The 26,775-nt window shown below is 39.1% G+C and overlaps 1 protein-coding gene across 1 annotated transcript in view; it reads left to right on the top strand.

Moving 5' to 3' along the window:
* The window catches only part of LOC139126429 (DNA (cytosine-5)-methyltransferase 3A-like), a 33,838-nt gene extending 10,141 nt beyond the window's left edge, over positions 1 to 23,697 (top strand). The window contains exons 7-17 of the mRNA XM_070692488.1: positions 4,486 to 4,565; positions 4,805 to 4,852; positions 6,346 to 6,465; positions 7,288 to 7,501; positions 10,223 to 10,365; positions 11,278 to 11,374; positions 17,971 to 18,116; positions 18,606 to 18,691; positions 19,810 to 19,891; positions 21,924 to 22,042; positions 22,776 to 23,697. Of these exons, the coding sequence (XP_070548589.1) occupies positions 4,486 to 4,565; positions 4,805 to 4,852; positions 6,346 to 6,465; positions 7,288 to 7,501; positions 10,223 to 10,365; positions 11,278 to 11,374; positions 17,971 to 18,116; positions 18,606 to 18,691; positions 19,810 to 19,891; positions 21,924 to 22,042; positions 22,776 to 22,818 (1,178 nt within the window). The 3' untranslated portion in view covers positions 22,819 to 23,697. The remainder of the gene's footprint in view (positions 1 to 4,485; positions 4,566 to 4,804; positions 4,853 to 6,345; positions 6,466 to 7,287; positions 7,502 to 10,222; positions 10,366 to 11,277; positions 11,375 to 17,970; positions 18,117 to 18,605; positions 18,692 to 19,809; positions 19,892 to 21,923; positions 22,043 to 22,775) is intronic.
* The last annotated feature ends 3,078 nt before the right edge of the window (positions 23,698 to 26,775 follow it).

Genomic DNA, 26,775 nt, shown 5'->3' with positions numbered 1-26,775 from the left:
CTAAACGAAAGAATTATGTTTGTTGTGCGTCAGCTTTTATTATGGACGGCCCCTTAGAAGATGCTGGTCCCTGCCATATCACGTGATGAAAGCCACAAGGTTGGCACTTTTTTCCCATGATTCAATATACCGGTACAGTGAGTTGATGAAGCCCTAAAATGCAATTTTTGCCACAATTTTTATTTTGTTTTTGTCATTACGGGAAAGCTCCATTAACTTAGGAATACCCTACTTCCCTACTATAGTTATTAGAGGATCAATTTCACAGACCTACCTTTCCAAGAATGGCACTAGCTGGCTAAGATAAATATTACAATGGAACATTCACACCTTTGGGGATTAAAAGTCTTCTGTTTGTCACCGGAGTTGGTCGATCAGGCAAGGACTCGGGTTTCAGATACTGTGCAAGTTAATGCAGTCTTACCCTAATGTAAAAATCAACGGAGTTACAAATGGTGAAAAACATAGCACAATACATGTATGTAAAACTGGACCTTGGTAAACTTCCCTTAGATACAACACTAAAAATGTTGTATTTACCATGACTTTCATACAGTTTGAAAGCACACGCCGCTACACAGGATATGGTGTTAAAAGAATTTAATAAGCGACAGTGGACAAATACAAAGCAGTGATAACCTAACTACGAAAATACAATGTCAAGCAAAACTACGAAAGTAAAATCTAGGCAAAAACCATTTCAAAACTAAGCACAATATAACTCAAAGATTGGGAGAGGGGTCTCCGCCAGTCTGCTTCCTGGGCAAAGGTTTGGGTTGCAAAGTTGTGTTTGCAGACCTTGGAAAGCCGAAAGTGAAAGTGGTTCCACCGGGCTGGTGGAGACCACCTTCTTGAGTGGGGGTACATGCAATGGAGCCAGTCTGCTTCCTGGGCAAAGGTTTGGGTTGCAAAGTTGTGTTTGCAGACCTTTGGAAAGCCGAAAGTGAAAGTGGTTCCACCGGGCCGGTGGAGACCACCTTCTTGAGTGGGGTACATGCAATGGACGGCCCACGGTGGGAAGCAGACTAGTGGAACCAAGGAGGAGATGGGGTTGGTGGCGGGATAGCTTGGCAGACAGCCTGATGGCCTAGAATGAATGAACTTGGATCAGAAGCTTGCAGCAAGGATTAGGTCAAGTGCCGTGTGCAAGAAAGATGGTAGCTAGATAGCAGATGCAAAGTTGTCTACGTCAGCAGATGAGTAGAAAGATAACCAGTATAAGATGTCTACGTCAGCAATGCAAAGTGACTTCAGGACATGTTGTTCTGCAGGCAGCCTAGCTCCGTGGACTTACAAACTGGATTTGTGTTAACACACAATTCCTTATTTTGTAAGCACACGCCGCTACACAGGATATGGTGTTAAAAGAATTTAATAAGCGACAGTGGACAAATACAAAGCAGTGATAACCTAACTACGGAAAATACAATGTCAAGCAAAACTACGAAAGTAAAATCTAGGCAAAAACCATTTCAAAACTAAGCACAAAATAACTCAAAGATTGGAGAGGGGTCTCCGCCAGTCTGCTTCCTGGGCAAAGGTTTGGGTTGCAAAGTTGTGTTTGCAGACCTTTGGAAAGCCGAAAGTGAAAGTGGTTCCACCGGGCTGGTGGAGACCACCTTCTTGAGTGGGGGTACATGCAATGGACGGCCCAAGCGGAGGACAGTCAAACAGACTGGACGGAGAGACCCCCATGAAAGTGTATGTATGAGTGTATGTGTGTAGGAAGTATGGATTGGTGACGCTCGAACCAAGTTGACTCGCTTGGTTGGAGATGAAAGTATGGGACTCGCGGCCCAAGGGCAACAGCACGGCTCGGGGGGAGTTGTGGGCTCACGGCCCGAGGGGCTGCAGCACGGCTCGGGGGGAGTTGTGATCTGGGGGGACAGGTGCCCCTGTGCGGCCCCAGCATGAGGGTCGAGACCAAGTTGACTCGCTTGGTTCGAGATGAGAGTATGGGATAAGAGCCCCGAGGGGCGGCAGCACGGATCGGGGGGGAGCTATGGGCTCCCGGCCCGAGGAGCTGCAGCTGGGGGGACAGGTGCCCCTGTGCGGGCCCCAGCGTGTAATGAAAGTATGGGATAAGAGCCCCGAGGGGCGGCAGCACGGATCGGGGGGGAGCTATGGGCTCCCGGCCCGAGGAGCTGCAGCTGGGGGGACAGGTGCCCCTGTGCGGCCCCAGCATGAGGGTGAAATGTGGGTGAAGCTCAATGGACTCCGGTCCCGAGGGGCTGGCAGCACGGCTCGGGGGAGCAATGATCTTGGGGGACAGGTGCCCCTGTGCGGCCCCAGCATGAAGTGGTGAAGTGGGTGGCAGGTGGCCCTGCATGGGGTGAAGGTTGCAGGTGGCCCTGCGCGGTCCCGACAGGTCCGAAATGTGGTGTACGTGCGAAACCAAAAAGAAAGTGCTACCGAGTGGCTAGTGTCTCTACAAAAGGCCCTATGGCATAGTCATTGATTGAGATGCGTGACGCAGAAGGCTTTCTGGTGTCCGAATATAAGTACGGTAACAGTCACTGGACCACCTGCCGAGAGTTTGAAGGTGGTCTGGAAGGTGGGCGTGTGCGGCTGTGGTGGTTGCCCCAATGCGAAATGAATGTCCAGCGTACAGTTGGGGCTGGAAGCCAAGGCGCGAAAGTAAGGAACGGAGCAGCGCAGTGAATGTCTTGCGGTTTAGCGGTACTCTTTCTGGAAGGATGAAGAGGGGTTCCTGAGGCGAAGAACACATTTGTCGGCGGACTCTGAGGAAACGATGGATTGTTGTGACTGGGCAGATCGTTGACTTGGTGGCGAATAGACGAAGCTAAAGCCACGGCGCATTTGATCTGTCTTGGATGGCTTAATGTTCACGGAAAGAGCATCCGGATCGCCCTGAGTGTCGGTTTGGACGTTGAGGTCGCGAACACACAGGTTATATGCAGGGTTAAAGGAGCGTCCAGAGCAGGTGAATTCGCAACAGCGGAGAAAACCAAAGAAGGCTAAGACGAACGCAGATTCCAGCAGGAGGTCTAGATATGGTCCATACACAGTCGAGCGGAGCAGCGAGCACAGTTGTCGCAGGATATCAAATGTTATGGGTGTGCTGTACACTGCAGAGAATTGTAACCAGGATCGTACTCGAGTTGCGTAAGATCAATTGTCCGGGTGCCCAGTGCAGCAGAGGGAGCTGCTTGGCAAAAGTGTGTACCACGCTAAGGTATATGGTATAGACGTTAAAGGAGCTGCGGTGAGTTGTCCTAGCTTCCTGGACGGTGCATATGTAGTTCTAGCTGAAAGGAGCAATGGTGCCTGTCTGACTGAAGCTCAGCTGCAATGGGTTGTAGGGCTTCATGATATGGCATCTGTAAATGAAACAACAACGGAAAACAAAACAGATTTATTAACGTACCTGCCCTGTGGGGGTGCAAATACACCGGGTCATGTCTATGGTGTACGCGTGTGAAAAAAATGCTCGGAAGAACACTGTTTTGCGAGGTGGCCAAAACAACGGACTGAAAGAAACAGTAGTGCAATAAAAAGGTAACATGAGCAGCAAACGAAGGCACCAACAAATGGGTAGCCAGTAGACAGTTTTGAACTCGAGATAATTCATGTGCAACGCTGTAGACTGTTGACATGTAAGCATGAGGAGAATGACAGTTTCCAATGACTAGTCCGCCATAATAGACAAAACCCGATAAAAACAAAAACATGTCACCAAGGTGTGAAACGACAGTAGATATGGGACAGAGAACAAATGACTGTTCTTGATCTCTTGCTGTAGATCATCTTTATACTCCACTGAGACTGCAACACATGGAGTTTGGCAACAGGGAAAATTCGTAGAGTGGCATCCAGTGGTTGCAATTGGTCCAGTAACAACAAAATTCCTGTCAGGATGGTTTGACAGTTCGGCTTCTTGCCCAGCACATTGAATGGCCGATGAGGTAATCGATGCTGGATAACTTCGTCGTTGTCATGAGGGGATGGTAAGACGACGATTAGATGCTTTTTTGTTGGCATATTGTGGTGTAATGAACGCCCGGTCAGAGAGCCTTTGTTGTTTGGAAACAATTGCTGTGACGTGAAATCTGGATCCTGTTGGGCCAAAGATGATTACTACTGATAGCGGTGAATGAGGTCGATGACGTGAGCAGGTATTCAACAAATCCTTGTCGGGGTGGTTTGAAAGTCCGGCAACGAGAGTGTCAATATTAAGTGGTGTTGATGGAGCCATAGCATCGGTTAAACTGGGCGTTGATGGGGCATCATGCAGTAAAGCTCATTTAGCTTGGTCTTTCGGTTGTCATTTTCCTTGTACTGATGAGTGTTCGGATGAGTGGCACGTTAGACACACATAGGAAAAAACTGCAGTCTTTTCTTTGGCAGTCTGCCTAGGAATTAGCGCTGTTGCACATTTTCTAAACCTGGGAGATGACGCGTTTTCACCGCTTCTACGGAGCCTGATGGCCTAGATGGCCTTATTTTTAAATTTCTGTTTTCTAGATTTGTGTGTACGCTGTAGTGCTGGTAAAGTTGTAATTGAACACCCCCTAGTGCAAGGTGGTTTGTGCCGTGATTGTAAGGTGAGATCTTTATGTTTTCCAAAACTCATGTTCATTTGTAACCATGAAGTGTAACAGTGTGTTTTCTGTCAATATACCAATTCTAAATCTCATAACACGAAAGATGGAGGACATCGCCAGGCACAAATAGAAATATTTACACTTGTTTATGAAGGCATTTTTAGGATGATTAGAATGTAACCAATTAGTAATTAAAGTATTCATCAACAATGTTGACAATACACTGTTTGTTATTGCAGGTAGCTTTCAAAGAGTCAGCGTTTGTGTATGAAATAGATGGATACCAGGTAAGACTTCTGTGTTCAGAAAATATGTTTCAGTTGCTATCATTATTCTAGCAGTACAAAATGAGACATTCGACACACCATAAAGTGTTGAGATTTATCAAACATTTTCTTTCATTATTCGTCAGTCCAGAGGAGTTATGAATTTGGCTCTAGTCTGTCCTTCCCTCCATCCTTCTGTCAGTGTGTCCACACAGATATCTTAGACATGCCCATATCAATTTATTTCAAACATAGTGCAAGGAGAACACACTGTGGCATAATGTATGAATGTCAATTTGTCTTGTGGGTGTGATTGTGATGCATGTGATTGTCACTGATTATTAAGAAGGGGCTAGATTATCTTGCTGATGTTGCTATTGTAGGTGAAACACCTATTCATTGATTCAATATACTGACAATTAAACACTTGTTCATAAGAATATAAACCCTAACTTCTGTATTTCTACCTCAGCTGTACCATATGGCCTGTGTGCACACATAGTGACAATGGCAACATTGACAGATACTACCTCAGCTGTACTATGGCCTGTGTGCACACATAGTGACAATAGCAACATTGACAGATACTACCTCAGCTATACCATGGCCTGTGTGCACACATAGTCACTGTGACAATAGCAACATTGACAGATACTACCTCAGCTATACCATGGCCTGTGTGCACACATAGTGACAATAGCAACATTGACAGATACTACCTCAGCTATACCATGGCCTGTGTGCACACATAGTCACTGTGACAATAGCAACATTGACAGATACTACCTCAGCTATACCATGGCCTGTGTACACACATAGTCACTGTGACAATAGCAACATTGACAGATACTACCTCAGCTATACCATGGCCTGTGTGCACACATAGTGACAATAGCAACATTGACAGATACTACCTCAGCTATACCATGGCCTGTGTGCACACATAGTGACAATAGCAACATTGACAGATATAAATAACAATTAATAATCCTTTATTTCTTTTTTTGCCAAGTCCTTTCAAATGGAGTAATATTGTGATTGTTAAACATAGCTTCATACACTGCCAGGTCACCACTTTATAAAGATTTCCACTACCTACAGATATTATTCCGCGGAAGGGACTTACATGTCTATCCATCCATCTTTAAGTCAAACCATCACCATAACTTCACGTTACCACTTTGCAGTCACCTTGCAGTCATAATTGTTCGTATACCCTACCATTTTACACAAATTTAGCTTAATTAAACAAACATTGCACATGCACATCAATACAAAGTCAATACTTTCTCAGCCATTTTCTCGATATGTTTTGACCAATTCCACTTCACCATGATTTCTGTCAATAGTGTCCAAATTTATTAAACAAGCAAAGACTATAAGTCATATATTTAACTATGATTTTTATCTTGAAAATTTATATCAGAGGTGAAAACTCAACCAACCTACGAATTTGCAGGGATGAGATGTTATTTTTATTACCCGGTCATTTTTACATTATTCTCTTATTTTAGGCTTTTTGTGCTGTATGTTGTGAAGGTACACAGATGATAATATGTGACAACCGCAATTGTTCAAGGTCTTTCTGCACAGATTGCATGGACAGTTTTGATGGACCAGTAACATCTGAACAGGTCTGTTTTGATTTTCTTGCTTCAAAATCATAGAAATTACAAATGTTCAAGAAAGTCCCAGAACATGCATAAGTAAATTATGTGATCAAAGAATGTAAAGTGCCAGGGCGATCTTCCAATAATGTAGTTACATTGCTGTTTATACAAAAAGTTTTGTTTTTCTCCTTTCCAGGTCTGTAAAGTAGTTTGCGCCTCGAAAGTTAAAGACTAAAATTTGCTCAAAATTTCTAAAGGAATCTTTCAACCGTTCTCTTTCAAAATCAAGAATAGCAATTAGGGGTTACTGTGCAAATATTAGTAGCAGAGAAACAAATTACCTAAGATTTACCAATATTTGAAATTCAAAATGGCCGCCACCCTGCTGTTAACTCTATGGGAAAAATAAAATTTTCAATTTTTAAAAAACAGACTGAAAGTTTGTTTTCTCGCAGGGCTTCAAAATATGAGCCCCGCAAATGGTAGATCAGAAATGAACTGGAAAAGTTTGAGAGTCCGAATATCTGTCTGGTTCCCGAGGCGCATTTTACCTTAAAGCTCCAGACACATTTGCAGTGTAACATTTTGTTCACTTTTGAATGATAATGTGTTAAAGAACTGATTGACCTGCCAATCAATTTGGGAATGAATTAAAAGTTACATCGGCTTAATGATGAATATCAAATAAAAACCAGAATGCAGTCATGTGTATATGCAGTCTGTTCAGGGTTGTACCTGTCTGTTCAGGGTTGTACCTGTCTGTTCAGGGTTGTACCTGCAACCTGTTACTGTCATAATGGCAGTATTTGTATTCAAATGTGAAATCACGTTTTTTACTACCTACAGGCTAGGAAAGAGAATCCATGGCTCTGTTACATGTGTAGACCTGCATGTACTGGTCTGTTACAACGCAGAGAAGACTGGCCAGCCAGATTGTTTGACGTCTTTGCAACTGAAAGGACACTCAAACAATATCCAACACCACAGCTTTACTTTCCCATTTCAGCAGACCAAAGAAGACCTATCAGAGTGTTGTCTTTGTTTGATGGTATTGCTGCTGGTAAGTTGAAAATAAAGGCACCAGGAATTGTCTAAATTGTTTGTTTGTCAAATATTTCAAGAAGCAACACACCCATCAAGATATCTACATCACACTTTAGTGCAGTCATAATGATATTGAAGCAAGAAATAGTGAGAAACCTCTTGCAGACCTTGTGAAGTTTGCTGCCACTGAAGTTCCAAGTGGACTATACCATTATTTTGTAGGGTTGGCTGATGGTTGTGAGTGGCTGAATACGCATACTAATAGAAGGGTGGGACTAACCGTGCAGTAGTAGTTTTGTCAATGTTATACCACCTTTAGAAGGACTGTAAAAAGGTCATTGGACAGTCCGTTTCTTTCCAATTACTGCAAGAATACCACTATCACTGAAGGCCAAGAGACCAGTACCCATTTGTTAAAAAATTTGCCATATTTATTTCTGAAGATGTGAAAGACATATGCACGCCATTCAAATTTTATCATCCTGTAATGTCTTTTGCCAGTTATTGGCACCCCACTTCACACATCCTATAAAAACCTTTGTAATCGAGCAGAACCCTTTTTGCTTTGAATAATACCTGTTCATTTTGGCACCTTTCTTCACACATTCTATTACAGCAGCACTTGTTAGTGTAGTTGAACTTGAACCACATTACGTAGTTCAACTTTGGCAAACTCATCTGTACAATGTGCATGAACATAAGAAAGTTCAAATGATTTTAAATAACCAGTCCCCATGTAGGATTTATTGAATGAGCACATTGTTGTAGTTGAACTTTGGCAAATGTGTTGTCAAGCGGATATTCAGCCGCTCACACCCATTTGGCTCCCCTAAAAAATAGTAGTGCAGTCCACTTGGTACTTCCGTGGCAGCACACTTGACAAGGTCCCCTATTGCTACATGTATATTATAAAACACTTTAACAAGCAAAAGAGAAATAATTTACTATGGCCCCTGATATTGGGGTTGTCTAACTTCAAATGTTGTAAGCCAGTATGACTGAACATTTTCAGTAAAATTTTGTTAGTTGTAGCACCATGAATGCACTAGCACCCCCTGAATGCACTAACATTCCCTGCATTAAACATTTTCAAGTGTAAACATTCTTATAAATCACTTTTTAGGACTCTTTGTAACTGTACACAAAACAAGGGCACAGATTTGGCAGTTGAAGACACAAGTCTTTGTTTTTTCCCATTTACTGCTGATAGTGTCACAGAGAAAGATCTGTGTGGCACATAAATGCTTTAATGTGCTCACCAATATGAAAGGTTACCAGGAACCTAGTTGAAATGGAATGTTAAGATAATGTAGGTAAGCACTGAATTGCCAATTCCCAAGTTTTATGAGCTCCCAGGTACCCTACTTATTGCAAAGCTACCACCACCACCCCCACCCCCACCCCGACGGAGATTGTGAGCTGAGTACATCTCAGCTGATAGCCTGCCCTCTTAACGAAAGCACTTTAAACTTGTCACCATCACTGGATGGGTCAAGGGAATTTTCCCACTCCCACCTTTAGGAAATACAAGTGCTGGATGGACTTGAATGGGGGGCTCGGATTAGCTCACCTGTGTTCCTGTATGCTTTTAAGGGAAACAAAACTGAGTCTGGAATGTTTGTAAGTGGGATAAGTTAAGCCATTCTAGAAAATGGTTTTCCAGCGAGGCTAGAATCTAAACAAATGATCCTACCCCTCAGTACAAAGCAGTGTGCCCTTTAAGGGGAGGTAAGAAAATTTTTTTGAGTCAAACTGAAGAAAAAGTGACTCGCAACATACATGGCACATAAGGATAGAACCGCAAGTCAGCAGTTGTAAGTATAGCGCCCTCTATTGTCAAAAATCTTGATTTCCTGATACTCTTGTGTGAGTCAGTAAGAAGACAATCAAAACAAAAATGGGTGTGCCCTTCCCATCAGACAAACAGCAAGACAAGCTATTATCAGCACGTAGTATCACCGTGGAGACTTAATGAAATGACGTATTCAGATATTTTTTCGCCCAAAACTACAAGGAAATATGTTATCTTTGTAAATAATGAATCCACTGTGATGATAAATTTCCAGAAGTACTTTCTGCTAATGCAGACATCATTAAAGGGGAGGTTCACCATGGCTGATCTTTATATATGTGCTAGCTTTAAGGTTGCTTATACCATAAAAGCCATTTTTACCATTTACAACTCTTGCAATTTTTTACAAAAAGGGGTAAATATATAAAGTGGAAGTTGCGTTTTGGGGCTTCATCAACTTAATGCATTTTGAATCATGTGGTGAAATCTGCAAATTTATATTTTGGGGGGCAATTTTTGCCATTTTGGTTAAAAACTATGTTCCTTAAACACTGCTCCTCTGATAGCTTTGATATCGGTAGACAGGCTCCTTGTGGGTTATCTAATTTATGATGTATTGAAATGATGTCAATTTTTGCCGTATTTGGTCAAAAATTTTTTTTTCTAAAAAACTGCTTGTCTGAAAGCCTTTGTGTATTTGTGTATTTTTGCAGCTATGTTTTGCCATTTTTTGTCAGGCTGCTGAAATGAGCTGTCAATGATTCCCACCTTCTTCAACAACACAGCTGTTACAAATAGTTATTCTCTACATAACAAATCAGAGCTGTGTTGGCCGTTAGGTTACTTGTATGTATAAGTTTTGCTGCCATAGTAATGGTGAGCAATTCAAGTTAGTATTAGAGTCATAAACATTTGATGAATTTAATTCTGTTTTGTTTTTCTAAGGGAAAGTGGCCCTTGAACAACTTGGATTCAAAGTGGAGACTTACTATGCATCTGAGATTGATGAAGATGCAATAAGCGTTGCAAAAGTCCAGCACAGTGATATCAGACATGTAGGGGATGTGTGCCATATAACTGACCAAAATGTAAGTGCTTGTACATGCAGAGGAAGCATGGTGACTTAGTACTGAGCAGAAATCATGTACCATACATACACTAAGTAACTGACACCATCAGACAGTAATTTGTTTTAATTTGCATTGTTTTTATCTTTCCATTGGTTACTGCATGATGTGGACAACCTAATAAAGCCGTAACATTTTGCAGTTTTTCAGACAGAATTCATTACCAGGATTGCCCTTAATTAGTTTAATCAGTGCAGTCTTCATCAAAGTTTACATCAGTGCTGTCGTTATCAAAGGACCGAAAACATTTTACCATTATAGCATTCAGCTTGCAAAGTGGCAATGGATAAATTAGTCTACAGATACCAACCAGCCCTTGTTCAGAGTTCAAGTGTATCGGAATACTATTCATTGCTTTGTTTTACATAACCTATGGACTGAAACAGCCATAATTTTACCCCCCATGCTAAGTGCAATGATATAAAACTTTCATGGAAATCTTCCCTTGGAACCTGCAATGTACAGTACCAACAACGTTAAAGCCCCAGTGCTGCTTACTTTGATGATAATTTCACCATTTGTATTTTGAATGTGAATAATAATTCCTTGTTCTTCTCCCCAAAGAATGTTGATATACAGTATCCAGCTTGTCAACTCAGCCCCTATGGTTGTAAAGTGCATTGTTATTGTTGAAAACTGACTTCTGGTCCGGACTAGAATTCATATGTAAACAATATTCATGCATTTTACACATATAGACGCTAAGTTGACAAGCTAAATAGTGGGTGTTTCAACACTCTTTGGGGAGTAGAATAAGAAGTTGCAATTGATTTATAAAATAAAAATAATGAAAAAACCATCGAAAGTTAGCAGCACTGGGGCTTTAATGACCATAGACTTTATCTATGCTTTCTTGTCTATACTGCATAAAAGCTAGATGAATGGGGCCCGTTTGACCTCCTCATTGGTGGTAGTCCATGCAATGACCTGTCCTTGGCAAATCCTAACAGAAGAGGTATTTACCATCCACGTAAGTTTTGATTTAATTATCACAGTTGTTACGTGCAGAGAAACGAACAAAAGGGTGAACTCAGCAGTTTCCGTTTAAACAAAATTTATTACGAAAACAAAACTAATTGCTAAGTTAGGGACAGAGTACAAGCTTTAAAAGTGTACAGACTACTTATCTCAGCTGGGACGGCAAAGCTCCAGTCTCAGAGTTGTAACAGTCAGTTGGATGAATGAACAGTCCTTTGGCTTGCAGGCTTGAAGCTGCACAAAGACCACAGTATAAATCCAGCGTTGACAGTGAAGGTCTTGAAAAGTCTTGAGAATGACTACTGCTGGAGTTTAGTAACACACAAGAGACACGATCCCAAAAGTCTGACTGGAAGCTGTGCACGTCCCTTTTATAAAGGCATGTAAGAACAATCTAGAACCTTTTATTGACATGCTAATTACTGTTCTAAAATTATCTCCCTTACACAACTAATCAACTTTCCAGAACATTCCAAACATGACTAATTGAATTCAAGGTTGTGAGGTCATCAAGGGCAGTGACCTTGGGAATGTTCTAGACTGATTGAACTCAGGTCATGATGAGTGTGGGGGAAATGACCTACATAACACACCCCCTCTTCAAAAAAGAAATTTTTCAAAGAAAAATCTTTCTTTTACAAATGTAATCTTGAAAAGGATTTAAGTACTCAAATTTTGTTTTACTCTAAAGTAAAATTTCTTGAAAGTGAACAACAATAAAATTTCTTGAAAGTGAACAACAATAACTCTAAATACGAGAAAGACAGTCTGCAATTAAATTGTCTCTGCCTTTGATATGTCTAATATCAAGATTAAACTCCTGTAACATTAAACTCCATCTTAGCAATCTCTGATTTTTGCCTTTAAATTTCTGCAGAAAAACAAGAGGGTTGTGATCAATATAAACCACTATTGGCTGATTTGAAGAAGTAACATAAACTTCAAAATGCTGTAAAGCTAATATCAAAGATAAACACTCTTTTCAATTGTAGAGTAGTTTTCTCTGGGATTTGTTAAATTTGCGTGAAAAATAGCAAACAGGATGATCTACACCATGACTATCCTCTTGCAATAAAACAGCACCAGCAGCCGTATCACTAGCATCCACAGCTAATTTGAATGGCAAAGTGAAATCTGGTGCAGACAACACTGGAGCACTTTGCAGTATGGCTTTAAGTGTATCAAATGCCTGTTGGCATTGCTCTGACCAAACAAACTTTACTTTCTTTTTAAGTAAGTTAGTCAAAGGCTCAGTAATTGTGGAGAAATTTGGACAGAATTTTCTGTAGTAACCAGCCATACCGAGAAAGCGCATCAGTTGTCGTTTGCAGTTTGGTATGGGAAAACTTGAAATGGCACTGATTTTGGCATCAACAGGTTTTACCTCACCCTGTCCTACAGTATGTCCGAGGTAAGTCACCCTCGCCCAACCAAACTCAGATTGGCAAGGTTGACAGTCAACATTGCTTTACTCAGTCTCTCAAAGAACTTCCGCATGAGCTTGATGTGTTCCTCCCAGGTGTCACTATACAGGACGACGTCGTCAACGTAGGCTGCACACCCATCTAGCCCGGATATGACGTCGTTGATCATCCGTTGGAACGTTGCCGGAGAGTTCTTCATTCCGAATGGCATCACCTTGTACTGGAACAATCCGTCTGGTGTAACAAAGGCGGATATTTCACGAGCACGATCCGTCAAAGGGACTTGCCAAAATCCCTTCAGTAGGTCAAATTTTGTCACATACTTGGCTTTTCCCACTCGGTCGATGCAGTCATCAATCCTCGGGATTGGGAAAGTGTCTGTCTTTGTTAAAGTGTTGACCTTCCTAAAGTCCGTGCACATACGATAACTGTGATCTGATTTGGGAACAAGTATGCACGGCGAACTCCAGTTACTTTTACTGGGTTCAATAAAGTCATTGTCCAGCAGGTATTTGACTTCTTCCTGGAGATATTTCGCTTTTGTTGGATTCAGTCTGTATGGATGTTGTTTTACAGGCTTACTGTCCCCAACATCAACGTCGTGATAGATGACGTTTGTCCTCGTTGGAACATCTTGAAACAGGTGTTTATATTCGTGGAGCAGTTCTTTCACCTGTTGTTGTTGTTCTGGCTGGAGGTGTGCCAACTTTGTAGACTCCAGCTTCTCCAGGATTTTCTGAGTTCTGAAGCTTGACCGAGCCCAGCTTTGAGTTTAGAGTATTTTCACTTAAGTCAGTTTCAGTATCACTATCTTCATAATGTTTGAACTGACTGCACTGACAGGCTGAGTTATAGTAGGATTATCCCTATCCAAATATGGCTTAAGCATATTTATGTGACATAGCTGTTTTTGTTTTCGCCTGTCAGGTGTTATTATGATGTAATTTAAATCGCTCAATTTTTTATCAATTAGGTATGGCCCAAAGTAACGAGCATGGAGTGGTTTGCCAGGAATTGGAAGTAGAACAAGAACTTTTTGACCTGGTTCAAACTTCCGTTTTGAGGTGTTTTTATCATATTTGGTTTTCATTGACTGCTGAGATGACTCAAGATTTTCTCTGGCTAATTCACATGCTTTAGAGAGTTTTGTACGAAAATCTGACACATATTGCAAAATATTCAGACAATCATCATCGTCTGCTAGGAATTTCTCTTTAACGAGCTTAAGTGGGCCACGGACTGTATGTCCAAATACAAGCTCAAATGGGCTAAAACCAAGAGACTCTTGAATTGACTCTCTAACAGCAAAGAGCAGAAAATGAATTCCTTCATCCCACTGCTTCTCTGTGTCAAAACAGTAGGTCCTAATCATGTTTTTCAAAGTTTGATGAAATCGCTCAAGAGCACCCTGACTTTCTGGATGATAGGCGGATGACCTATACTGTTTAATGCCTAGCTGATCCATTACTTGTTGAAAAATTCCAGACATAAAGTTGGAGCCTTGATCGACTGGACACATTTAGGGAGGCCAAATAAAGTGAAAAATTTGACTAAAGCTCTCACTATAGTCTTTGTCTTTATGTTTCTCAGTGGTATGGCTTCGGGAACCGAGTTGATGTACACATTATTGTCAGCATGTACTCATTTCCTGATCTTGTTTTGGTAGGGGCCCAACACAGTCTATTAGTATCCTACTAAATGGTTCTTGAAATGCAGGAATTGGCTGTAAAGGGCCTTTGGAATGGTCTGATTCGGCTTTCCTACCATTTGACATGTGTGACAAGTTTTAACAGAAATGTGCTACATCCTGCCTGAGATTAGGCCAATAAAAGTGACTGAGAATTTTATGATAAGTTTTCCTGACTCCTAAGTGACCAGCCCAGGGGGTTTCATGGGCCAGGCGCAATATTTCAGCACGGTAGGGCTTTGGAACCACTATTTGATGTTTTATAGCCCAATCGTCATCAACCAAACATCTGGAGGTCTCCATTTACGCATGAGAATACCAGATTTTGTATAATAGGAAACAGAGCTATCTGAAGTTTTACCTTCATCATCTACCCTGTCAAACAAAGACAAAATATCTGGGTCTTTGTGTTGTTCTGCAATGAGATTTGATCTAGAAAATGTCTGACTTTGGTCAGCAGAAGTTTTACTGGAAGTTTCAAATCCACGAGGGATAACGGAATGATCCGTGTCAAACACCTGACTGAGAAAGGTGTCATTTAAGTCACATCTGTGACATTATTTTTGAGAGTATTTTGATTCTCGGAAGTTTTCTTTGACATGGCTCGAGTAATGGCACATGAAGGAAATAAATCGGGTATCTCTTGTTCAATTGGCTCTGGATCCTGATCTAAACTAGGATTATCAGTCACAAGTGGATTAGTAATGACCTTGTCCCCAGCAAGGTCGTTTCCAAGAAGAAGGTGAATCCCTTCAAAGGCAAAAAGGCCTAATACCTAAAGTCACAGGTCCAGAAACAAAGTCCGAAGACAAATAGACATTATGGAGAGGAACAGGAATGTAGTCATTACAATCTACCCCCTTAATAAGAACTTTAGAACCTGAAAATGACTTTTCAGAAAACGGCAGGGTATCTGCCAACAAAAGAGACTGGGAAGCCCCGGTATCTCTTAAAATTTTGACAGGGGTAGCGGAAGAAAAATCACTAGAAAGTGATATAAAACCATCATGAATAAATGGTTCGAAAATACCCATAATGCTATCTTGAGAAGAATTGACCTTGACCTCATTAATTGGGGATAAGAGGGGTTTAACCTCAGAAAATGTGTTGCACACATTATTAGACTCTAATTGAGTTGATGAAGAAATAAAGCCGGTGGGCTTAGATCCACTTTGACCACTTTGACCTTCACGTTTTCTTTTCAATTTGAAACACTCTGACATTAAATGGCCGTCTTTCTTCATAATTACAACAATAAAGAAAGTGTACCGAACTTGTTTGTCAGAACTGTTTGTCAGAAGGAGATTGAGACTTGGGATCTGATGATGTGGAAGTGTTACTTGAACTCTGTGAACTGTTGTCATTTGATTTTCTACTGTCCTTTGAAAAATTCTTGGATAAAAGGACGAGTTAAATTTACCTGCATTGTTTCTGTAGGAAAAGGACTGGGATGGTTTGCTGAGAAATGAAGATTTGTGGGTCAATGAATAATCATCGGCCAAACGTGCAGCAACCTCCAATGTATCTGCCTTTTGTTCATTGATAAACGTCTTGATGTCACTTCTGATGCACCTTTTAAATTCCTCAATCAAAACAAGTTGTCGTAATTTGTCATAATTCTGACTGACCTTTTCCGAAGAACACCAACGATCAAACAGTTGTTCTTTTGTTCGAGCAAATTCAACATAAGTTTGATCCTTCACCTTCTCACAATCCCTAAATTTCTGACGGTAAGCTTCAGGCACCAACTCATAACCCTTGAGAATTAACTCCTTCACAGAATCATAATCTGAAGCCTGCTCTACTGACAACTGAATGTAAATTTCTCTGGCTTTACCCACCAAAGCACTCTGCAAAAGCATAGACCAGGACTCCTTAGGCCAGTTCAGACTCTGAGCAATTTTCTCAAAATGAAGGAAATATTTATCAACATCCTTTTCTTGGAAAGGGGAACTAACCTGAAATGCTTAGTGATGTCAAACTTGTCTGAAGGGAAGAATTTTCCTGACTGTCCAAGCTCTAAACGTTTCATTTCTAATCTTTCCTGCCTGTCTTTCTCTCTCTGTCTTTCTTCCATTTCTAATTGCATTTGTATTTTTTCTTTTTCTAATGCCTGTCTCTCTTTTTCCATTTGTAATTCTAGTTTCTTGATCTCCAAATTTGTCTGCATTCTAATTCTAATTTTCTGAGTTCAGAGGTAGACTCGGGCTCATAATCTTTCAGGGTGGATTCCTCAAATTGGCCTAAATCAACTAGATGTTTGGCAATACGGTACTGTATTTCCCTCTTGCGCATAGATCTTTTGACTTCTACTTTAAGGAAATTGGCCAGTGCAATGAGGTCGTCTTTTCTGAGGGAATCAAATGTGTCCTGATCAAGGTCATCCATTTCCTCTGGTTTAAATTCCGCCATGATTAAATTTCGCTGAGTTCAAAGTATACAGTAGTTTTGAAAAGGCTGTCAAAATGTTGTCAAACGGCTCAAAATATTCGTCTCCCGGACGACCCCCAATTTGTTACGTGCAGAGAAAACGAACAAAAGGGTGAACTCAGCAGTTTCCGTTTAAACAAAATTTATTACGAAAACAAAACTAATTGCTAAGTTAGGGACAGAGTACAAGCTTTAAAAGTGTACAGACTACTTATCTCAGCTGGGACGGCAAAGCTCCAGTCTCAGAGTTGTAACAGTCAGTTTGGATGAATGAACAGTCCTTTGGCTTGCAGGCTTGAAGCTGCACAAAGACCACAGTATAAATCCAGCGTTGACAGTGAAGGTCTTGAAAAGTCTTGAGAATGACTACTGCTGGAGTTTAGTAACACACAAGAGACACGATCCCAAAAGTCTGACTGGAAGCTGTGCACGTCCCTTTTATAAAGGCATGTAAGAACAATCTAGAACTTTTATTGACATGCTAATTACTGTTCTAAAATTATCTCCCTTACACAACTAATCAACTTTCCAGAACATTCCAAACATGACTAATTGAATTCAGGTTGTGAGGTCATCAAGGGCAGTGACCTTGGGAATGTTCTAGACTGATTGAACTCAGGTCATGATGAGTGTGGGGGAAATGACCTACATAACACAGTTAAGATACATCATGTCAGATTTACTAACTGTATAAACATTTCCAACTATAGTCATTCAGACCTATCATTTTCTTCAATTGTGGTTAGCCAGCCCCTTTCATTTTTACCTTTCACATCTCACTGACATTCACATGGACTGGTGAAGCAGGTGTTTGTTCCTTGAAGATGTTTGCTCATCAATTTAATAGTTTACAAAAATCAGTCACCATGGAAACATGTGCCTACCACAATTTGAATGACATTGTACGTTATAGAGGTGGAACAAAAATTGTTTGTAAGCAATTCAGCAAAACTCATTACTTTCATGTATCAGTTGCTGATATGCTACATCACACTACCTATTGAATATTAAGTCTTATATTGAACAATAATTTATTTTCACTTTCAGGTGGCACTGGCATCCTTTTCTTCCATTATTATCGAATTTTAGAAGAACTGATGGAAAGGTCTGAAGGACGGTGTTTCTTCTGGTTGTATGAGAATGTATCAAGCATGAGAACCAAGGACAAGACTGTAATTTGTAGATTTTTGAAGGTAAAGAAAAAGCTAACACTTTGTTGAACCATACTGAATAGTTTGCCTTGCTGGATTAATCTTCTTCATACTTCAATTAATTAATTAATTAGTACTTACTTCCATGTTAGTTAATCAAGCCATGAAGTCAGATATTGCTAAGGATATAATGGTGATATTTTAGAAGTGTGCCTTACTATGCCTGTCCTTCTGTATAGAATTAACCGTAGCTTGCATAGTCATAGGACTATGTTAGGATGTCGTTTGAAATGTACATTTACTGTTTAGAGAGCTGATTTTCAACCAATAAAGTGGACAGGATACTGTACTGGTAAAATATTTTTCTGGCACTGGACCTCAATGTTGTCCAAGTCATAATATCACGAAACTTTTGGTAATTTCAGTCCATGAAGTTCTGTAGAAATTTGTTTGGAGCTTTTGGTGAAAACAATTAAGTACTTACATTAATGCAACATCATTTTTTCTCTCAATGTTTTATTTGATGGACAGTGTGATCCGTTGACATTGGATGCATATGATTTTACAGCAGCTCACAGAGCTAGGTGCTACTGGGGTAACTTGCCAGCTATGGACAGGTATGTCATAAATGACAGTTTTGATTCATTTTGAGACTCAAGTGACAAGTATGAAGAATAGCAGGTCATCTGTGTGTGTGTGTGTGTGTGTGTGTGTGTGACAAACATACTGAAATCCAGTTCACCATTAAATCATTGCTTTACCAGACTTGTCTTTCTTAATCATTGAACTTTCTGTTAACACGCAGGATTGGTAGGAATGGTAGTAACCCAATAATCAACACATATATACCTAATCTTCACTGTATTATATGCAAAAATTACATGACATGTTGAAACATGTAATATACTTATTGTTGAAGAAAAAACTCATTTTCAGAATGACAAATGGTTAAGATTCTGTCAAGATGTGTTTTCATCTTGGTTGGTTTAGATGGCGGCAAAAAATATTATACAATCGTTGATATCTGCATAAATACAGAATGATGAATAAGTCGGCATGTATAGGTATTGAGGGTGAGGTACAGCACAAACTTGAGATATGTAGTCTGGAAACAATTACAACAATTATACTTCTGCTGTCCAGGATGACAGTGGATAAAATCTACATACCTTAATTTTGATAAATAAATCTATAAAAAATGTGAGTTCTGATAATGGTATGCATTCTACTCATAAAAAAACATATTGAAGTCAACTCTCTCTTTGTCAACTTGATGAACACATACAATGTTTGATTTTTTCAATTATTCAAAAGTTGGTAGATGGTATTTATTCTCAGAAACTGACTGGTTAATATGTTTATGGCTGACATCATAAAAATATGTCATTTTTAAGGGAAAATACTGTAAATGACATTTCATGGTTGTGTTTATGTAAAAATTAACCCTTAAGCGCAAAAGTCAATTTTTGTTGCCTTTGTAAAATATAATCCTAGACAATTCTTTTTAGATCCAGACAATTATTTTTTCATATTTTACCCGAAATTTTGATCAAAAGCTGTAGCCATTGAAAATTGATGTCCATTTGGTCCAAAATTATCATAAGAATCTCTGAAAAATTCATAAAAATTTGTAAAATGTTGCACTAAAATTTTGGTGGGAAAAATTCAGCACTCAAAGGGGTAATCATGTCGAAGCACTTTTTTAGCATCTTTACCTTTAAAATTTCTGTTTCAGGCCATGCCTAACAACTGCATCCAAATCCATGGAACTGGATGGCTGTTTAACAGGTGTACGTGGTAGTTCACGAAAGACCACTGTAAGCAAACTTTATTTATTGTAACTCTAGTGAATTATCTTCATCATCGTCACCCCCATTTGCAATTAATCATCATTACATCCACATTTGGCATGTTAGACCACACTTAATGACAAATATTGCTCAGATTCTTTTCTTGGAATTTTTGGACACCGTGGTGCTAAGCACCAAAGGTGTCCCTTGTCGCCACAATGTCTGTGTGTGTGTCCGTCTGTCCGTCCGTCCGTCCGTCCGTCTGTCCGTCCGTCCGTTGACAGATTTTGTTCCACTCATAACTTAAGAACCCTTAGGTCCAATGTCATGCAATTTGGTATTTGGTATTATCATGATGAGACTTAGATCTGATTAGATTTTGGTGGGTGTGGCTTATTAATTAATTGCTCATTTGCATATTTTATGACTTTTTTGCCATAGGGCTATATCTCAAGAAATATTGAACCAAATTTGATGTGACTGTACACGTACTTAATTAGTCCCCACGGACACCGTCCGTCCGTCCGTTCACGCAGATATCTCAGACATGCCCAGGTCAATTTCTTTCAAACTTTGCATAAGGATAGTACCCTACCCCATACAGAAGCATGTCGATTTGTTTTCCAATTCGATCAAATTTGGCCGTGTAAGAGGACTTTTTAGTTTTCACCTCCATAGACTCCCATGTATAAGGCAGTCTCCATAGACTCCCATGTATAAGGCAGTCCATAGACTCCCATGTATAAGGCAGTCCATAGACTCCCATGTATAAGGCCAAGAAAAATAAAAATTTAGTTTCTCATCGTATTCATATCGCAAAAAGGATGCAGTGACACAGTTTTTAGTCCCCACGGATGAAGTCCAGGGGGCTTATAGATTGGGTCATGTCCATCCGTGATTCATCCATTCACGCAGATATCTCAGATATTTTGACAAAATGTCATGTGACCTTGGTGACCTTGGTGACCTCAAATATATATATTGTCCATAACTCAGTAAACACAAGTGCTACACCCTTCATATATGGTATGATGGGACAGCCTATGACGCCACATGTTGTACCTCATTAATTATGCACATATCTAATTTTGAGCAAGCCAATAGAGCTAGAGGTCTGATTTTCGGTATATAGGGAGAACTTAGCAATACAATTTTTTTGACAAAATGTCAAGTGACCTCGGTGACCTTTGACCTCAAATATACATATTTGTCCATAACTCAGTAACCACAAGTGCTACACCCTTCATGTATGGTATGATGGGACAGCCTATGACGCCACATATTGTACCTCATTAATTATGCGCATATCTAATTTTGAGCGAGTCAATAGAGCTAGAGGTCTGATTTTTGGTATATAGGGATAACTTAGCAATACAATTTTTTTGACAAAATGTCAAGTGACCTCGGTGACCTTTGACCTCAAATATACATATTTGTCCATAACTCAGTAACCACAAGTGCTACACCCTTCATGTTTGGTATGATGGGACAGCCTATGACGCCACATATTGTACCTCATTAATTATGCGCATATCTAATTTTGAGCGAGTCAATAGAGCTAGAGGTCTGATTTTTGGTATATAGGAATAACTTAGCAATACAATTTTTTTGACAAAATGACACGTGACCTCGGTGACCTTTGACCTCAAATATACATATTTGTCCATAACTCAGTAACCACAAGTGGTACACCCTTCATATATGGTATGATGGGAGACCTTATGATGCTTCATACTGTACCTCATGAATTATGCGTATATCTATCAAACACTATCCATGAAATATCTACACATCTCCATAATACATACTGATGACCCACGGTGTCCACTCAAGTCTCACTTTGATTTGTTATGTCCTAGGTACTTTAGTCAAAGATAAAAGCCGAAATTGTTAGAAATGTGTTGTGTGAATTTAATGTGACAAAGTAATCTGTGTTACATAGGCTGGAAACATTTCCATCAGAAACACCTTGTAAATCAATTTTAGATGAATATATTATCTGTGCCCACCCAATACAATACTAGATACACACTACCTTTTTCATGACCTGACTCACCAGTTTACAAAGATCCGAACAGTGACCACTAGATTCAACTCATTGGAGCAAGGAAAAGCTAGGCAGCTGCCTGTTTCCATGGAAGACAATCCTGACAGAATTTGGTCCAGGGAAATGGAAACGTATGTACTGTCATAGTTAACAATCAGAATTTGCCATATCAACAGTAGAAACAGATCGTGAAACTGACTATAATAGCACAAGATAATACCATGAAAACTTTACAGCAATCACATTTCAACATTTGTCTATTTTGATGATACACAGCAGTTTGTAGATTCATAAATGAGATTTTTAGCTTATGCATATCAGAAAAGCAATATCAAGACACAAAGAAAATGGCAGTTGGTTAATAGTGGATTCTCATGGACCTATTATATCGCTCACACACTACACTTGAAAATTATTTATTGTCATATTGGTCAATGAACGGTGTTCTTTTTTTAACAAATGTATAAAAAAATGTGTATTGCAAATTTGTTGAAGAATACAGAAGTTTGACAACAAGCATACCGCACTTAGATGTGAGTGTGATGAAAAGCAACAAGGCATGGTACAATGACTGTGTATATCAATTTGATAAAAATACCCATTCAAGTTGAGTTTGCTTCTAGTTGCTAATAGATTGATATATAGCAGGTGCCTTGACGTGTTCACACTGTTATAAACATCCAACATTACTTTTGGATTTTGTGAAGGAAGTCAATGTACTGGCCATGGCTTTGTCTTTTTTGTTTTGTACTGTTGTTTGTACTACTGTTTCTGTGTGTCAAATCTTGAGTATGTAAACACAACAGCTATACTACTAAGGTTCTTGGATATTTCTTTACTTACTCTCTCTATGAATGTTTTCAGTGTCTTTGGATTCCCAACACACTATACAGAACACGAAATTTGAGCACAGCTCGTCGTCAACAGTTACTTGGCAAATCATGGAGTGTTCCTGTCATCAACATCTGCTATCTCCTCTCAAGGAATACTTTGCTTCTGGTAAAGATTAGAAGGAGTGGCATTCTGCCAAAACATTGATAAGATAGAAGTTACAAGGATACAAACATCATTATTTCTTTCTCATTTGTTATGCATATTTTACTTGACTTTGTAGGTTTTAACTCTTTTGATGTGACAGTGTGTTAGTTTCTTAGCATCACCATTGTCAATATTGTTCTTCACTCAGTTCAGTTTACTAAGGAGACGTCACCAGTGAAGTGTTACTTCAGTTGAAAATTATTCCAGATTTAATCAGTAGAGTTCAGGTTGACGATTTTTACAGTCTGTGTATGTATAAAACTTATCGCTTTCAACTTAATACAGATTACTGCAAATGACATGTACAATCATTATTTCCAGTAATGATGTTGTCCTGTATTGTAACAGTTCCTTTGGAAATTGTGTTACTAGAGCTACACATTGCCTGAAATGATTCTGTTTGATAATGGAAAGAGTTCTAATTGGTTTAAAAATTTGATACAAATTATTCTAAGCGGCAAGTGGAAACGTTGTCCAGTTCTAATTTTACATGTCAACAGAGAATACTGAATAGTATTTGTTTTTGCAGTTGTATGTAGAGTTGTCATTTGATTTCTGATCATTGCCAAATACAATATTACAGCAATGTTTTGTTCAGCAGTTTTATTACAGTGTATGTATCTTGAGACTTTAAAACACTGGAGGTCATACAGAACAACTTGAGCCATTTGCTTGAAATATGCTTCATTCTATGTGGACAGGTTCTTGTAGTAACTTTTTAATTATAAATAAAGATTTTTAAGAAAGGAATTTAGAGATGACTGCAGTGAGTATTTGAATATCTCCTTGCTTGTGAAAGTTCAAATATGAATGTCAATCAACATTCATTTATGATTTTGAAAAAAGACAAAAATTTGAACAAGACAAATTTAGATAGAGTATCAATAGTATGTCTATTATTCCATCTTTTGACTGTGGCTTATCAAAGTTACATGTACAGAACACAATGTATTAATCCACTTATCATGTGTGTAAAGTCTAGTTACAAAGTCATTTACTGGTAATCTTTCCGGCATTATATTTATATAAATACCTGTATATTATTTGCAAGACATCTTCAGAAGCATTTTCAATGCACAATGTTTTAAAGTGGCACTTGCAAGATGTTCTCTGTAAACATAGTAGGTAACCTGAATCTCACCAATATACTGCCGAATATACAGCCAAGTTTGATCTGAACTAGAAAGGATCCAATAATCCTGCATTTCATGTTAACTGGCAAAATACTCTGTTTTAGGGCAGTATGCGCCTCAAAGTGAAAGACTTAAAAATGTTTGCTCAAACTTTTCTGTATGAGACTTGTAACCATTCTCTTCCAAAATTAACATTAAACATTTGAGGTCACCATGAAAAATTTGGGACTAACAAAACAAATTACCCAATATTTTGTTACATTTGAAATTCAAAATGGCTGCCACTCCTGTGTTAGCTCTATTGGAAAAAATTGAATTTTGGATTTTCGAAAAACTAAGATAGTAAATTTTTTTCTTTCTCCAAAAGCTTAAAAATGAACCCCCACAAGTGTAAGATCACACAAGAATTGTAGAAGGTTGAGTGTCCGACTATCTGTCCATGAGGCGTGTTCTACCTTAATTTTCGTATCAAATCAAAGTGCATTGACTGCCTGACAACGAGACCAGTAACAAAACCTATACACAGCAGGTGGACATGTGTGACACCATGTACCATCACAGACAAAGAAAAGACACTGTGTGCCATCACAGACAAAGAAGGCCTGTGAAATGCGACACTATACCTCACCTCTAAATTATCATATGGTAACTGGTCCATACTCCATGAATCCAGATAAAAAGGATTCTATTTGGTATGGTGAGGAGGATAACTCTGAATATCTCATGTACCAGGAAGCCTGGCGTTCATTGGTGGAAAACTGCTGATTGCTGCAAGATAAAATATTTGCTGTTAACTTTCCTTGAGTGATCTGTGGCTCAATGGCCTATACACACACACATACACACACGCTTATGGGTTTCAAGTAACGGGTGGGAAATTGTTCGATACCAAATATCTATCTATATATATATATCTATATATATCTATATATATAGTGTGTGTACGTATATATATATATAATATATATATATATATATATATATATATATATATATATATATACACATATATATATATATACACACATATATATATATATATATACACACGCTTATGGGTTTCAAGATAACATGGTGGAAAGTGTTCGATACCAAAGCAGAGCTAGATAAATTACAATTTAAACCAGTAAAATCACTTTACCACTACAAATTTGTTTCGTATAGTCAGCAAAGGCTGGCTACACTCATCTGGTGGTTGTATCAGACCGATGAAATCAAGGTACGAGCTTGCAATGTTATCTTGGAAAATTAGATCCTTAAAGAAACTCATTTTGTTTATCGCTTTTGACACATGGACTCACAGAAAATATGTGTGTATCAAATGGTACCATGTCTTTACATAATTTTACCATTTCTTATCTATTGTTTTTCATTCTTTTCAATTATCTTTGTATCATTTCGTAGCTGCACTAACTGCTTCAATACATCCCCCCAAAATGAGAAGACCTTCTTCCTCTTCATAGAGAAACCCCCTAGTAGCCTTCAATTTTTGAGTGCCCGATGATTCCTCCTTCCCCCCCCCCCACCTTAAATAATGATGGCTACCTTACTGTACCTATCGCCCAGCACAGTAACACAATTGACAAAATCAGTTTTGCATCTTTAATAAAAACAGTTATGTTCTTACAAGATCTCCTTACATGTACTTGGATCCGAAGATAGCAACTTTACAATATTAATGATTTAGTTTTCAGAAATACAATAAAGCACCATTGATACGGTTACAGTGTGCCTCACTTCAAAGTCATTGATCTTTAGCTTCAAAATTCCAGAATCAACGTTTCATCGAGACAATATATTCATTTAATTTAAAGCAGCATGAATTATAAATGATGAGTGAGATCATTACAACTGTCCATACAAGGTGTCAAGTATAACATAGATGATAGTCTGTCCAGCGACTTATCAAACATGCGAGCCATGGTCAAATTTCAGCCTGTGTACAGTAAGTTTGATCCATTCAACTGCGTTTACAAATAATATTCTACAATTACTGCTACCTTACTTTTAAGTTGAAACTTTAAAACCTTTGGAGGTTTTTGCGTGGCATGTTTCATGGCTAACACTGAAATTGCTCTAAGGCAATGTACTTCATATTAAGGGAAAGTTCCCGTTTTGAAATGCGCCCTCTACGGCTTTGTAAAATTTTACGTTTGCGATTTGTTTGTAGATCTTGACTGTTGTTAAGTAGGCTGTTTCATTGGTTTTTCCTTTGTAAGTATCCTTGCTGAACTTTTATCAATTCTAGCTCCCATTCATTCTTAAGCCAGTAAACATTATCAGTGATTACTGCTCTGTTTGGAGACTCCTGGGAGTCATCTTACCCTCTCTGAAGATAAAAAATCTGAACTTAAAAATAAAGCTAAACTATGCGCTGCATTTTGAAATAATAGTGTCTTACGCGAACCTGACTTTTAGCCGTATTACAACTGTCGGCATGCACTTTTACAATACACTGTCGTCTATTGATCGTACAGGTTCATCATGTAGAGAAGCGAGATCTACATTGAATTTTCTGCTTAGATCTGGTATAGATATATAAATGGACTTATTCCGATCTTAGAGTAGAAGTTTTGAAAATTTATTTTCCCATAACTTGATGTCATCGATATAATGCAAAAAAACTCAAGTTTTACCGACAAGAACTGCCTCAGACATTGTTGTGAGTACGCTCGGTTTGTACTCAATGTAGG

This window comes from Ptychodera flava, assembly GCF_041260155.1.
Source record: "Ptychodera flava strain L36383 chromosome 3 unlocalized genomic scaffold, AS_Pfla_20210202 Scaffold_27__1_contigs__length_13241970_pilon, whole genome shotgun sequence".
Lineage (NCBI taxonomy): Eukaryota > Metazoa > Hemichordata > Enteropneusta > Ptychoderidae > Ptychodera > Ptychodera flava.
Note: the sequence above shows the minus strand (reverse complement) of the source record. Positions and strands in the feature narration are given on the sequence as shown.